General features: G+C 41.8%; 1 protein-coding gene across 1 annotated transcript; it reads left to right on the top strand.

The window, feature by feature from the left end:
* Positions 1-312: 312 nt before the first annotated feature.
* Positions 313-3,951, top strand: LOC138597988 (neuronal acetylcholine receptor subunit alpha-3-like). The gene is made up of 3 exons (XM_069669609.1): positions 313-513; positions 630-1,625; positions 2,754-3,951. The coding sequence occupies exons 1-3, from the start codon at positions 409-411 to the stop codon at positions 2,877-2,879; spliced, it is 1,227 nt and encodes a 408-aa protein (XP_069525710.1). The 5' UTR covers positions 313-408; the 3' UTR covers positions 2,880-3,951.
* Positions 3,952-16,055: the final 12,104 nt, after the last annotated feature.

The following is a 16,055-nucleotide window of genomic DNA, read 5'->3' as shown; positions in this document are numbered from 1 at the left end:
CAAACTGAAATGGGCCCCAGTTGAGTTTGATGGGATTGAGTTCATACGAGTTCCATCTAATAAAATTTGGAGGCCAGACATTGTATTGTACAACAAGTAAGTTTTAATGCTCAAATGCCAAAGAAATTGCTGTAACAACAAACTGTCTTACATGATACTATAATCATTGATGTTATAGCTACCCATCATATGGCCTTATAAAGACTTTTGAGTTAGCCGTCAAGCAGCTTCATGCTAATGATATTTATTTATGAAATGTTGTAAAGGCCTTTAAAAAATGACCCTGGAAAAATGTTCTCTCACAGCGCTGTAGGTGACTTCCTTGTGGAAGACAAAACCAAGGCTCTGCTGAAGTTTGATGGCACCATCACCTGGGTGCCGCCAGCTATTTTCAAATCCTCCTGCCCGATGGACATCACCTACTTCCCCTTTGACTACCAGAACTGCTCCATGAAGTTTGGCTCCTGGACGTACGACAAGGCCAAGATCGACCTGGTGCTGATCGGCTCAAAGGTCAGAGAGAGTCTCCAGTCTGATAATTATAGAAATATTTGCAGGAACATATCAGTACTAAGCGACTAATGCCTTTTTTAATCTTCTAATATGAACAAACATTTTCATTCCTTTAGGTGAACCTGAAAGATTTCTGGGAAAGCGGAGAGTGGGAGATCATTGATGCACCAGGATACAAGCATGACATCAAGTACAACTGCTGCGAGGAGATCTATCCGGACATCACCTACTCCTTCTATATCCGCCGCTTGCCTCTCTTCTACACCATCAACCTCATCATCCCCTGCCTCCTCATCTCCTTCCTCACCGTGCTGGTCTTCTACCTCCCATCTGACTGTGGCGAGAAGGTCACCCTGTGTATCTCCGTCCTCCTGTCCCTCACTGTGTTCCTGCTGGTCATCACTGAGACCATCCCGTCAACGTCACTCGTCATCCCTCTGATTGGAGAATACCTCCTTTTCACCATGATTTTTGTCACCCTCAGCATCGTCATCACTGTGTTTGTACTGAACGTCCACTACCGCACCCCAATGACTCACACCATGCCAGAGTGGGTGCGGTCTGTGTTCCTTGGGGTGCTGCCTAGGGTGATGCTGATGAGGCGGCCTATTGACCAGGGCTGCTCCTCACCTGCTATTACAGGAGGAGGAGGGAGCATTGGAGGTAACAAGAAGAGAAAGAACAGCATAGGAGGGGGGAGTAGCTCAACAAGTGTAAGTGTTGGGGGCATAACTGGGGGAGTAGCGTTACCACCGCTGGACGGTGGTGCGGGCGGAGGAGGATCCACTGCAACCGGCGGCCCCATGAACTGTGTGGAGTACGGGGACATGAACCGTGACAAGAAGCGGGATATGAACAGGAGGTGCCCCTACAGAGGCAAGGAGGTGCCCACTCCTGTCCCTCCCCCAATGGGGCCACCGCCTCCTCCCCAGGCACCGCAGAGCCAGGGGCCCCAGGAGTCAGAGCTGCCTAAGCTGCCGAGGCAACTGAATACCCCATCACCGGTTAACGCTGTCGTTGCCTTCTCGGTGGTGTCGCCTGAGATCAAGCAGGCCATAGAGAGCGTGAAGTACATCGCAGAGAACATGAGGACTCGCAACAAAGCCAAAGAGGTAAGTGACAGGAAACTGATGGTTGCTCGACCAAACAAGCCTTCTGAAGACCTCGTCGTGGTCTTACATGAACAGTGATTCTGTGATAGACATTTTGCTGACAACACTGGAAATAAATCACGATAAAAATCAGCATCTGACTAATCAGTAATAAAAACAGTCATCAGTTGCAGCTCTACTTTTTTATCATCTGCAAATATTTGGGAAATTCTGCTTTTATGCATTTTTAATTGGAGTATCCTTAGAGACACACAAATACACTCATTTATTTTGGGAAGCTTCCCATTCGAGATCAGGTATCACTCAGCAGGGGGTCTAATAACACTACAAACACTGTCTTCTGGAGCTCATTGAAGTCTGCACAATGAAACAATTGAATGTTAGAAAAATAGCATTTTTCTGTTTAGATGACCGATCCCAACGCTCACCTTAAACTTACCTTTGTCCAAATTCTGACCATGAACCTAAGATAATTGGTACACATTGTTGCTATCGCCCTTAATCCACAAATAAAGCAGACAAATAAACATAAACACACACAAAAAGCTTCATTGTGTGTTATCTCCACAGTGTGTGAATTTCTACCTAGCTCAGTAAATGCTGTAAAAAGCGTTTACACAGGGCTATAAAAGGAGCGTAAAGCCGCTTCCTTGTTGCAGATGGAGGGCTTTGCATGCGCCTCCTGCACACTCTGGATGGCCCTGATATGTTTGTTGCTTCAGCTCCATCTTTTCTTAGCAGAGCTGGGATCTTTCTCTGATGCATGAAGTGTAGCCAAGCTGCCTCCTGTATAGGCGCACAATGGCATTACGGTCAGTGCAGCCATGATCCTATTGTCCACACCTTACTGCTCAAGGAATACCACATACGGACGCACACTGTCTGACAACAATAGCCAATGCAGGAAAGTAAACACTGGGGGTTCTCTCAGCTTTACTTTACAGAAACACACAAACTCGCATGAAGACACACACATGACATATGTAACCTTACAGCTATAGGTCGCTGGAAGTATCCAGGGACAGAGAAAAAAGGGAGAGGTAACTGTTGCAGATGAATTTGTGTACCGTAACTAATTTGTATTTCTGTCGACTTATACACACTCTTATAATCCTTTCCTTTCCCCAGGTGGAGGATGACTGGAAATACGTGGCCATGGTCATCGACAGGATCTTCCTGTGGGTGTTTGTGACAGTGTGTGTGCTGGGAACACTGGGACTCTTCCTCCAGCCACTCATCAGCTTCTTTCAATGAGACACTTTTTATCCCTCCTGTCTCTTTCTCTCTTTTTTTCTCAACTTCTGTCCGTACCCCCGCTTGAATTACTTTGGGAATAATCCCTCCCATAGCTCCTTCACACCACCACTCTGAGATGTCTTCTTTCCCCTTTTCTGCCTTTTTGTCTCTCCTCCTTCTGTCTCTCTCTCTCTTCTCTGGGACTCCACAATCAGCCATCACTTCTGGCCCTCAGCTGTCTCTTTCCTCATATGACTTACCCTCATTTCCCTTTTTCTCCTTTGCCTTGCCCTGTCAATTTGCACGCACTGCTGTTATGCAGTCTCCTCCATCACAGTTTTTTTTTTCCTGACATGTTCACACATCTGTTCTGCTTTTCTTTCTTTTCTCTTTTTTTCTCTCCTGTGCCATGTTTTGACCTGCCACTGCCTACAGCTTATCTCTCTATGGTCTCTTCTGTCTCCCATTGTGTCCATTCTTCGTTTTCATTCTGTGTTTAACTCAATATGTCCACTTAATCATTGTTACATGACAGTCTTATACAGCGTTTTACAAGGTCAGGTGATGATTTACATTATTATTATTATAATTACTATAGAAAAGCCTCTTTACACAACATTACTCAGAAAGAAGTTCCTGAATACCTTTGTGTGTTTTGCAGTAGCACGTTGTCATTGTAACCTATACAATAAAGACAGTACACTTTTGTGTTACAGTATGTCGGGGTAAAACTCTTATTAAAGACAAACACTTCTACAGAATACTTTCTGACTGATGAAAATGATGATGTGATCTGAAGGTATTTTAATGGCTGCCACTTTTTCTTTACAATGTTTTTTCTGTCCTCAATTTCTTGTGTTCACCTGTTTTAAAATTTTTAGAATACAAAGAGTTATGCATGGCGTTTAACAACGACAATGGCTATTGCAATACACAAATGATGTGTTTTCCACACTAAGTACGTTTATGCATCGCACATGAATTCACAACCTCACTGTAAACTGACAATGTATAGAAACGATTGCACAATGTAGAATAAACTTGTATGAAGCCAAATTCTGTCAAGTCATATCTAATAATAAAGATGATTATGGACAACGTCTTGTGTATGTGAGAGTTTCAAATACTGCTCCAGTTTCCTACTATAAAAAACCTCTCCCAGAAGCTCCCTGCTTCTTGCTTAAATTGCCGCTAATGGACATAACAGGGTCGTAGGGTGTAGAGACTGAATGAATGGATTAATGGATCTGGATATAGGAAATAGATCAAACATATCCTTTTAGTTTCATGTAAACCTGGGAACCTAGAGGGACATTTTGCATGTCAAGTATTAAGGTAATTGTGTTGACCTAACATCATCTCAGCAACAGCAGACCTCTTGTGCCATAACAAGTATTGTTTCAGATTCATCAGTAAAAAGACTTTTCAGAAAAGCTTTTGAAATATGATTAAAAAAAGCACAGTTATGTATAGCTGTGTGTATGTATCCTTTATCTTCTTCTTTCACTTATTGAAGTGTTTCTTTTTAGCAAACAGCACAAGAGCCGATGATCTCTCAGTGACAGATGGGTGACTCTGGTGTCTGTTTACTCATCATATAACGGTCTTGATTGTTTGATTCTTTATGTGAGACCAGTGCAGCTAATACTCGTACATACGTGTGACTCTGCTGAGAAAACGTGTGCGAGGAACTAAATGAATATTGCTCAGTCACTCAAACACAATACGTCTTTGAGGACGGAAATTCACCACCAACATCTGCAGCTGGGTCTCACAATTACAGGACTGCACTTGGAGCAGGCAGGTGGTCATGATTCTGTATTGCAGTAGATATAACTCAATAAGTTTTTAGCCGTTGCCAATCAAGAGAAAGAAAATTGGAGTATTGAGCAGGATATCAGGGAGGAGGTGATGGGATCGAAGGATGGGAATATGAAATCAGGTAGGGAGGGGAGATGGGAAAGGAAGGGGTGAGGTGAAAGAGGAGCAAACTGGTGAGGAGCTGCCAGAGGTGTTAAAGTCAGACTTTTTAATGACCAATATTAGTCCATCTCTAATTAATACTCTGATTGCTAATTTTAAGGCCACATTAACTAAATGTCTCTTAAGAAATGCTCCTATATATTTAGAATTTATTAATTATTAAATTTAATTTTAAAGGTTTTTTTCTAAAACTGATCTTTCTTTTATCTTCTCATCTTAAATAATAAATAAAGCAATTTGAAACAAAGTTCATTTTCTTCCGCTTATCTGGGCCAAGGTCGCAGTGGTAGCATGCTGAGCAAGGTGTTCCAGACATCCTCTCTCAACAACATTTTTTTTCCCAGCTCCTCCTGGGGGATCCTGAGGCATTTCCAGGCCAGATGAGATAAATAATCCCTCCAGCGAGTTCTGGGTTTGCTCCAAGTAGTATGAGACCTGAAAACATCCAGAGGCACTCAGGAGACTTCCTTATCAGATGCACAAACCACCTCAGCTGGTGTCATTCAAGGTGATAGAGAAGCTGCTCTACTCCGTACTCCCTCCAGGAATCCAAGCTTTTCACCTTCTTCTAAGGCCGTGCTGAGGATGCCTTTATAAGGAAACTTTTTGGCTGCTTGTGTCTGCAATGTCATTATTTCCAAAAGCTCATGACCATAGGTAAGAGTTGCAACGTCAAGAGCTTTGCCTGCAGTCCGTTACAACTCAAGTATAAATGCTCATGTGCACAAACATCTCAGGCTCAATTTTACCCTTGGGGAAGGATCCTGGTACCCCATACTCCTGCAGTAACCCCAGCAGGATTCCCGATAAGCCTTCTCCAAGTCCACAACAGACTGTATGGGCAAATTCCCCAGACCTCTCAATCTATACTGCAAGGGTAAAGACCTGGTCCACTGTTCAATGGAAAGAATGGGCTCCATTGGGACTTGGGGCTTCCTGTGTATCTTAAGAATTTCATTTTCTCAGAGGAAATGTTGATAGGGTTCCTCCAACAGCCTGTTTTTTGCCTCAACAATTTCAGCAAAGCCTCAGCCCCTCTGGCCTACCAGTACCTGTCTGCTGCTTCAGAACATCCACCGACCAAGCCTGAAGGCCCTTTAGCTGGACTGCCTCCTTTATGCTCAACCAGTGGTTTATAGTTTGCTGCCATGAAAGGCTCCTACAAGACACCCCTACAACGGAGGCTTTGAATATGACCCATCCTGATTGCATGTCTACAACTTTCCCCAGGGATGCACAAAAAATTATTCCAGAGGCTGGTGTTGAAGACCTGACAACAGGGGCCTCTGCCAGCCTCACCCAGTTCTCCCTCACAAGACATATAGGTTTACCAGCTCTGACAGGCAGCCTCCACTGATCCAACTCATCACCAGCTGGTAATAGATGAACAGCTCTGCTCTTTACCTTGATGCCAAAGACACAGGACTGTATATCTGATCATACGACCACAAAGGTATTTTGGTACAATGTACACTAATTAGGAAACCAAGGTGTTCGCTTTGGCCAATCCACGACGAGCACAGGAGTCCAATCCCTATACATTCCTCTGGTTCAGATTGGTATGCTTCACATTTATCCCCTTCAGGTTTCTCCACTGTTGCCCACATAAGCGCTGAAGTCTCCCAGTAGAACTTTGGTATCCCTAGACAAAATCCTTTTAAGAATGCCGACCAAAGACTCCACAAGGGCCTGATACTCTCATGTAAAGTTTTGTGCATGAGGACACACAACGGTCACAGAGAGGCAACTTTTATGGTCCTAAGATGAACTCTAACACAGCTCCACTCAGAAAGGCGCTGCCCTCCAACCACCTTGCACCTCCCACTCTATTCAACTCTGGAAAAAGTGAGAGTCCAGCCCCTCTTGAGAAGTTTGGTTCCAGAGCCAGTGCTGTGCATCGAGGTGAGTCCACCTCTTTGTGGTTGGTACTGCTTTCTCTTAAAACCAGCTCTGGTTCCTTGGACGTCCCTTGGACCAGTTTGCGATGCCAGGGGTCAGCACTCCGACGTCCTCTTCTTCTCCTGCCATCCAGCTTACAAAGCAGCTGACACCCATGCTTATCCCTGCTGGTGGTGGTTCAGGGAGTGGACGCCATGTAGTTCTTTCGTGCTTTGTCCTGCTAGGACCCTGAGTCCAGGCTCTGCCACCTTGGGGAGTATTTTGAAACAAATACAATACAAATGCTTTCAGGTGATGCCAAAAACATCCCCAGTTTGTCTTTGGTCAGGCATATGTTGCTTGTTGTCGGTAATCTCTTTTCCTAATCTCATTTCCTGTCATCCCTCCACCTATCTAAAGGAATAAAATCCCTCTACAAATATTGTTTTACACTTATTTTAGAAGTTCTTTTTGGATATTATAACCACATAACAACTATTTTACACAACATATTTGAGAATATCATTTTCTTTATGGTAGCCGTTTCAGGTGAGTCCAGGACAGACAGGAAATTAAGTTGTGATGTCCTACTTGAGGCAGCGGTTCGGACACACAGTCTCACATACTGATGAAAAACTCCATGTGGCCCAAACTGAATCTCCACAGCAAAAGCACAGCAAAGCATTTTTCTTTGAAGCTCCCCTCTTTTTCTGACTTATCCCTCTTTCCCTCCCTCTATCAAAGGTCACGGGTGAGTCTGAATGTGCCTGTCAGCGCTCACACACACACACACACACACACGCACACGGAAGTTCAGGGGAGTGAAGGCACAGCTCTTTCCCCTTCCAGTCAGATTGGAGTCTGACTCTGGCTTTGAATTGGCACAGCCTGTGGCTCCCAACAACCACTCACATTTAATCCTTAGTTGCGAGTACTGAATGAGCGTGTGCACATTTCTGTGTGCGCATGTGTGTGTTCAAGACGGGATGAGGAAGATTACACATGTCACCTGAGGAAATAATAAGAGACAGAGAGAGCGAGAGGGAGAGAGAGAGAGGGCGATAGTGGCAAAGTGTGAGCGTGATCATGTGAGTCCATATGTGCTCTCCTCAGCAGGCATCTCGCTTGATGCGGATTATGGGATGGATGGAGTCTGGTTATAAATGTGGAGATGCAGCAGTCGTACAACGGCCACACATAGTATCCCATCAGTCTCAGTCTGCTGCATGACAGGGTCACATCAGCGCCTTGCTGCAACAGAATGAAGAGATCAGCAAGCGAACCAGCTACTCCAGCTATATTTGGACTGTATTTGTGTGATGCATACAATTTCCCGAACTGACTCCCCAAACTTATCAAGCTGCCCTTCAAACTTTTAACAGGGAAAAAATTGTAAACAAGCCTGACAATATTGTTATTGTTTGAAAGCTGCGTTCTCCCATTTCTCCAAAACAAACACGTTTGTCTTGGACATTTTTGGGTGCCGCTTATGTAATATTTTGAGACAGAGAAAAAAAATTGGCTGCCTCTTGAAAGTGGCAGCTGCTTTAATCTCAATTTGTAATGGTGCAAGTTTGATATTTTAAAGCTGTGGATCGTTCTTGAATGATTGGACTTCAAGTACTTGGTGGCAGCCGGAGCCGAGCAGCAAAGCTCTGGGTGCTAAATTGAGGGATAATACATTATTAAGCCAGCCACATGGATGAATATTTTACACGATTCTTTACTCTTGACGCCGACTGTTAGCATCCAGCTCCTAGATAGCAGGACTCCAGGATGACAGACTTGTTACAGCATGAGAGAGAAGATTCAGGCTTTTTGTTTATTTTTATCGGCTTTTAAAAAAATAAATGATCATTCTGTTGCATCTTTTTTTTGTTTTGGAATTTTTGAAACACCTTGTTTAGTCTCTTTCTGTCTTTCCGTCAGTAGTTTTTTGCAACCTCTGTAATCCCAAGAAGCAAGAGGTGTGATGCAGGGGGAATTTGCAGCGGACCATCAGAGCATGCTGGGAAAAGGAAGGATGAGGTTGGAGGTTGAGATGGGGGCATATCTCAGAAGGGTGGATGGTGAATTAGGGTAGTCTCTTGTGTCGTCGGGAGCAGAACGCTACGTGCCTGCAGCCAGTCGACCGTGGATAAGTAAAGGAGACTCTCCTCTAAATAATTCATTCCAATGGGAGCCTTCTGAATGCACGCACGCACGCACACACACACGTGCAAACACATAAATGGTAGCTTCTTGCTGGAGAATACTGCAGTCACACACAAACACACACCCACACACATGCTCACAAAGAGCAAGCTTCTAATTTTACTCGCTGATGAATATTTATAGACGGAAGAAGAAACATTGTTTTAGAATTAAAAAAGATGATTTTGGTGGAGGAACGAAAATACTTCAGGCCTTTTTTGGGGGGTTGAGAGAAACAACAACTAACCCCTAACCCTAACATCAACTTAACTGTATGTGAAGAAAAATTCACACCGTAGCTTGATGAATAAAGGAACAACACACCAATGAGTGCCAGAGCACCTACGAGAGCAGACATATTTTTAAGTTTGCGGATGACTCTGTCATGGTCTCTCTCCTTAATGATAAGGATTGACAGCATGGGCCCATACTGACAGATTTTAATTCTTGGTGTGAACGCTCCTTCCTGAATATCAATGTCACAAAAACCAAAGAAATTATTATTGATTTCAGAAGAGCATCTTCCCCTGGTCCCCCCTCCTTTATCAACAACCAGGCTGTCGGGATGGTGGAACAGTACAAGTATCTGGGGACTATTATTGATAATAAACTGACTTTTGATGCCAACTCTGACGCCATATGTAAAAAAGCCCACCAACGGATGTACTTTTATCGTAAGCTGAAAAGTTTTAATGTTGACAGCTGTTTTATGAGAATGTTTTATTCTTGTTTTATTGAGTCTGTTTTAACATTTTCTTTTATCTGTTGGTTTAGGTCTCTTTCTCTTAAAAATAGGAAGAGGATGGAAAACATTGTGAAAGGGTGCAGTAAAATTGCTGGAGTTAGCCTTAATGACCTATCTTTTTTATACAGAGCCAGAGCCACTATAAAGGCACAGGCTATCTTAGCCGATTGCACCCATCTGCTCTTTGTGGCATACGAGCTGTTGCCATCTGGGCGCAGGTATGCACTGCCGGGGTGTAGGACTAACCGCCTTAAAAACTCATTTGTTCCTGCCACCATCAGACTCCTCAACGAGATCATGTAGCATGTGTTTTTACTTGTGATTACTGTGTACTGTGTGACTGTGTTTTTGTCTGTTTGTGTTTTTTTGTCCTGCTGGCTGTAAAAAGAATTGATTAATTAATTTCTCCCCTTCAGTGAAAGTATTTCATGCCGTTTTCACAAGACCTCTATTGATTGAAGAGGAAAGGTGGGTGGTAGGGCACAGTCATTTATATTTTCCCTTAAATCTAATTTATTTCAGAATTTATTAAACTTATTAATTTATTATTTTATCACCCCAAAATAACTTTGATGTTTATTATGCGTTTCTTGCAGATGTATTGCTCACAGTGACATAATGTCAGTATTGCTTTTTGACGTGTGGGAGATTAGGAAAATGTAAAATATAACTGTAAGAAGAAATGAAAGGGAAACTAAGACCTGTAATGTGAAACCTGCTTTTTATGACAACTGATGCCACAACATCAAGCAGGCATGCTAACGCCTGCTGAGCTGGAGCTCTGCTGTTTGTACTTAGAGAGACAACCTGCTGAGAGCCGAGGAGATTAAAGAAAACCGAGCAGACAAGAAGTAACACACACCAACATTTGACACAAAGGGGGGAAATAGAATAAGAAAGAAGAAAGAAGAAGGAATTCACATTGTTTTTATTTTGTAGGGTGAACACTGGTTCAATTATGGTCCTGAATTTGTCTGATCACTCGTGTAGCCGCTTGATGCACTCTTTGTCAAATAGCTTCATCTGATTTAAAAAGGAAAGTGAAACAACAAAAATAAGAATTACACACAAAAAATAAGGACAATGTTTTGACATAAGCTTTGCTTTGTCACAGAAATGCAAGTTTTCAGTGTCAGTGTTCAACAGATACTCTTGTTTTTGGAAGTACGGTTATTGGCTTTTTAGCAGTTAGCATTACATTATATACTGCTCTCATGTCTGTAAACAGGCCTCTGTTTGAAGCTGGCTTGGAACAAAGAAAAGGCCTTTTTTCTTATTAAATCTGTATGATGAGAAATGTTTTCATACAAAGCCTTTTTTTGATCTGCTCCCATTTGCCCTGTTAAACATGCTGCATTTGTCATGAGTTTCTAGTTTAGTTCTGGTTTTGTCTTGTATTTTGGTGTTTAGTTATTATTTCTTGTTTTACCTTGTCACTTTGTCTCTTGTCATGAGTTTTCATCGTTTAATTTTGTATTTAGTTTATTCTGTGTTCTTGTCAGTATTTAGTCTTGTTAAGTATTTCACTTGTGTCTTTTTGATTAGATCATTTCCTGTTTTACTTTGTCACCTTGTCTCTCGTGTTGATCCACTTCCTGCCTTTGTGTTTCCCGCTTGTTTGATTATGTGCCCTGCCCTGATTGTTTTCACCTGCCCCTTGATTGTCTCACCTGTGTCTGATTAGCCTTACCTCCTAAGTTTATTTAGTCTTTGTGCTCCCCTGTCTTGTTGCCTGTTGATTGTCGTCCTTCTCTGGAGTTAGTCTATGTCCCTGACCTGCACTTGGTTCCTTGTATTTTTTCCCTAGATATTCTTTGTGCTTCCCCTGACCCCTCGTGTCCCTTGGATTACCTGTTCCTGGTTTTGTTGTAAGTTTTTTGCTCTGCCTTTTGATTTTCCTTTTTTTTGTCTTTTGTTGGATTTTAGATTTTGTTTTTTGCATTTTTTGCCTTTTGTTTATTAAACCGTATACCTAAGTCTGCATCTGGGTCCTCACCTTTATGTTTAAATTGTAACCGTGACAGCATTATACTGTAAACTCAACACTTCCTGTATTGTCCAAAGTAACAGCCCTGCGATGTTTTAGTGAATAGAATCTGTTACTTTCTTTAAAAAGGGGCTTTTATTGTGAAACATTTGCAGAAAGGTGTTGTGGAAAAGTTACAATTTTCTGACCAGTAATGATGAAAAATAAAAATGGTAAATGGACAGTACTTATGTAGCGCTATTTAGTCTTGTGACCACTCAAAGCTGCTTTTACACCACATGTCACATTCAACCATTCACACACTGATGGCAGAGGCTGATCTCCAATCAGATCTATGCCCATTCATACCCGATGGCTATGCAACCGGGAGCAATTTGGGGTTCAGTGTCTTACCCAAGAACACATGGACATGTGACAGTCAGGGACTGAACCCCCAACCTTACGACAGAGAGATGACCGACTCTACCATTGAGCCACAGCGGCTTATTAAAATAAAACGGCAAAATGAGCAGTTTCACATATTTTGACCTTGAATACTATCAAGGCACATACAGGGGATGGTATGCTCCCCTTCATTAAAACATAAGCCTGTTTAAAACAGTGCTGCACTTTACATGTGTGCACTGAAATAATTTCCACAGATTATGTTAGACTTTTTGCCGTTCAAATTGATGTGTGTTTAATAATAATAATGAGATCACACTCTTTGAAAAAGAAGCTCTATTTCTGCTTCATGTTTGATTTGTTGGTTTAAGTGGATTAATGTGGTTCTCTCTGCCTTTGTGCTTCTGGTAGACTCTGTGCTGCCTCTTAATTTGTCTTAATTGGATAATGTTCACGACCAGGCCCTGTACAGCTGATAGACAGTGTAATGTGAGAAACACATTAAACCAGGGGACTGATATGTTCGTGTGATTGGTTCTCTCAATGTTCCCATCTGTGCCATTGAATCCCGACTGCCCAATATTAATTAGGTTGAATTAATCGTATTTCCTGCACTAAAGGATCTTATATGGGAAATTAAACATATTAGAGTGATGCTTTTTTTGTCTACAATCTTAAAAGTGTTGTGTGGACCAGTTGCTGAGCTCGGTGTATCTCTCAATTACTGTTGGTATTGCTAATGCCTGTCTTATTATTATTATTGTTATTATTCGACAATAACTGTTTTCCACCTTTATTGTACGTAATGTGAATATTTTTGATTTGATCATTTTGATGTGGAGGTGAATTTTCATGAATTTGTTTAAAGCAAAATTTCTTAGTTAAAGTGCACAAAACCACCAGCTTACCGCAGAATGCATCAGACCAGATGATAACAGACTGATTTGAGTCATTGGCAGCAGAATATCAGGATCACGTCTGAGGCAGGGTGTTTTTAACTCCTCATGTATATTACCAAAAGCCACATATTTGAAGCCGATTTGATAGGCCTATGAGTAAACATTACTTATTAAGACAAAAAGTGGCTATAATATAACATTCACTGACATCAATGTGAAGACGATGTGCCAGATTTATGCTGAAATAGCCGCACTTATAACTATGACTATAAGTGAGAATGCTGATGTCAATCAATCAATCAATCAGACTTCATTTGTATCGCACTTTTCATAGAAAAAAATGTAACACAAAGTGCTTCACATAATACAATAATATGGAAAAACAGTAAAATTGTAATAGCTAGTGGGAGGAGTTTGACCCCAGGGCCCCCCACCAGAAAGCCCCCCAACAGAAACCCATGTCCCCCAGCAGGGTCAAGGTTTGGGGTACGGGTAGTGGAAGGCCCCGAAGGCAAACCCCCCACCTTGTGCATCAGGATATTAATGAAAACAGGAATCGAGGAAGATGATGTAGCATTGTTCTTTGAATCTTTATTATCGGTGTGTTGAAAGCAATCACAACCTTTTTTTCTCGCTGTTTATTAATGAGCATGCTGACTCAGCAGTAAACTCACCACAAGAGCTTCTGTCTCCTAATGACATGAAACAGGAAGCTCATCATGCCCCATTAATTATGCAACAAAAAGTTGGCCTCTTGATAATATAATCTAATTGAATGTAATGCTTCAGTCTAATTTCATCTAATGTTATATGATGTCTACCTCAATGTAAAGTAATCTAATTGAAATAATGCAATCTACTTTGATATAATGTAATCCATTGGATGTAATGTAATCTACATCAGTGTTATTGAATGTAATGTTATTGTAATGTAATCTCACTGAAGGGAATTTTCGCCATGTTTTATATGGATGGTAAATGTTGTCAATTAAAACAATAAATTATTCACTGTGTGCTACTCGGACCGAAAAGCTGACTTGTCCTGCTCGCTGTGTTTGCACTGCCTACACGTACAAGGATGAATTCTGTGTGAAGAGCTGCAGCCTAAGCTTGCTCCGCTGGATGTCTTCTGCCGTATACTGTGGCTCTAATGAATATGGCTGAATATGCCAGAATATTCCTCCTCTTCCCTAACATCCTCTGCACACGCATTTTGGAATGTCATCTCTGCCGTGTATAATATAGTTTAGTCTGTAGTGTCCATTCACAGTCACGGTCATGATTGCACTTGGGCCAGAAGACAAAGGGACTTGCAGCTGCACCAGGCTAACAGGAGTCATGCATGAAAAAACTCCAAAAAGGCACCAACAACCCAGCCTAGACTAGAGGTTAAGTTCAGTTATAGGAGTTAGCCAAGGTGAAACAGAGCAGCTCCCATCTGTCACTTAAAGCCACCACTTTAAGCCATAACATTAAGTGAGCTTTAGTGAAAAGGAGACAAAGTAAAATGTTGAGATTTTAGTCTTCATTCACTTCCAAATTTCCCTCAATAGTGTCATTTAGAAAAATATCTTTTTCTAATGTAAATGTTTGATTCTATTAACAAGGACACAGACCTTCAGAGTATGGGCTCCATGGTGCTTAGTAGGTTGAGGATCAGCACCTTGGACAGCGACAGCAGAGATCAGCCTTGCAGGTGCTGTTTCAGCACCCCGGACAGCAGCTGGAACACAACAGAGCTGAAGCCTGAAATATCACATCAACCGTGAGAGCTGCGACACAACTGCTGCCTTTCATAAACTGTACCTTTGGTTTATCTCTGGACTGGACTCTGCTGCACAGCTATTCTCCAATTTACACCTTCTGCTGATTTACTGGAGCGACATTTGTTAACACAACAACCCTGTGGGTTGTTTTCGGCACAGCAAAGTCCTTGTGTGTATGTGTGTGTATTTCTCATGTGTTAAAGTAATATTTCTACATTCTTACAGTCTCTACAATCAAAATGTTTAAGCTTAATTTTTCAAATCAATCAAATACTTGACTTGAATTTAACTCCAACACTTGAGGAGTTAAATTTCCTTCTTGTCATCACTCAGTGAAAAGTTTTAAACTAAGTCTGTGAGAAACTGACACAAAGCCACCTGCCAAACCCCTCCAGCATAGCAGTAATAAATTCTATACATATTTTTACATTGTAAGAAAGGTGATGAAAAAGTACTAATTCTATGATATATACTTTTAGGTTCCTTAACTGCATCATGGTGGGAATGACTTGGATTAAACTCTGTTTTTAAACAACGTAACCAGCTTCTTATCTTAACATGCACCGAAGGAAAAAGCATTTCAAGATTGAAGTCAAACTGTTGTAAAGAAAACACAATCATGTAGTTCTGTTTGTTTTACTTTTCTTGTAAATTTCGACAGAAAATTACAATTGTAAAACATTTAATGCCAGTTGCTCCTCATATTTGTTCCTAACATATTTAAGGAAACAGGGCTAAAATGTGAATTATTCTTAAGAACTGTTTTAAAGCTGAGGCTTTATGTGAACGTGATGCAATCCAAATGTGGGTGCGTGACAGAAGGTGCCTCATTATCCGCGTGTCTTGTCCAGAGGCATTTGAAGGTTACACAACTTTCTCTGACTCAAAATGAGAAACGGAGACTGGTTTCTCCTGGGACAGCGAGCGCTGTGAACTCCTCACAGGCACCAACACAGAGAGACGTAACACACACCCAGCCGTCCTCCCTGTTGACACCTCAGGGTGCAACGCCCCGAGGAGTATCCACATCACATGAGCACAGATACGTCTGTAAACAGATAGACATATCCGCCCACACATAGACAGGCAGACGCATTCATAAATACACAGCATGTGCAGGCAGATAAACCAAACAGAGACAAATATGCAAATGCAGATTAACATACATACAAATTTGCACACTGACCAAAACAGGTGGACTCACGGTTTTGCATATGAACACATCAGACACGCACTCACAGATACACAAACACATACACACACATACAGACACTCATGCATATATGCACAAATGAGACACACAAAGCGCAGCTGAGTCACATCTGATGACAACATCTTTCGTGTGCTGCATTTCATTCA

The sequence above is a fragment of the Semicossyphus pulcher genome, unplaced genomic scaffold, assembly GCF_022749685.1.
Source record: "Semicossyphus pulcher isolate SPU_LCO1_2020_fin unplaced genomic scaffold, fSemPul1.0.p SCAF_2, whole genome shotgun sequence".
In the NCBI taxonomy this organism is placed as follows: Eukaryota; Metazoa; Chordata; class Actinopteri; order Labriformes; family Labridae; genus Semicossyphus; species Semicossyphus pulcher.
This window is presented reverse-complemented; position numbering and strand designations above follow the sequence as displayed.

What these genes read in the sequence shown, in the direction of transcription:
- LOC138597988 (XM_069669609.1), top strand. Translation starts at nt 409, where the DNA reads ATGGACATCACCTACTTCCCCTTTGACTACCAGAACTGCTCCATGAAG. An exon ending in TGGTGCTGATCGGCTCAAAG is followed by an intron (nt 514 to 629) that starts GTCAGAGAGAGT and finishes TCATTCCTTTAG; the next exon opens with GTGAACCTGAAAGATTTCTG. An exon ending in CTCGCAACAAAGCCAAAGAG is followed by an intron (nt 1,626 to 2,753) that starts GTAAGTGACAGG and finishes TCCTTTCCCCAG; the next exon opens with GTGGAGGATGACTGGAAATA.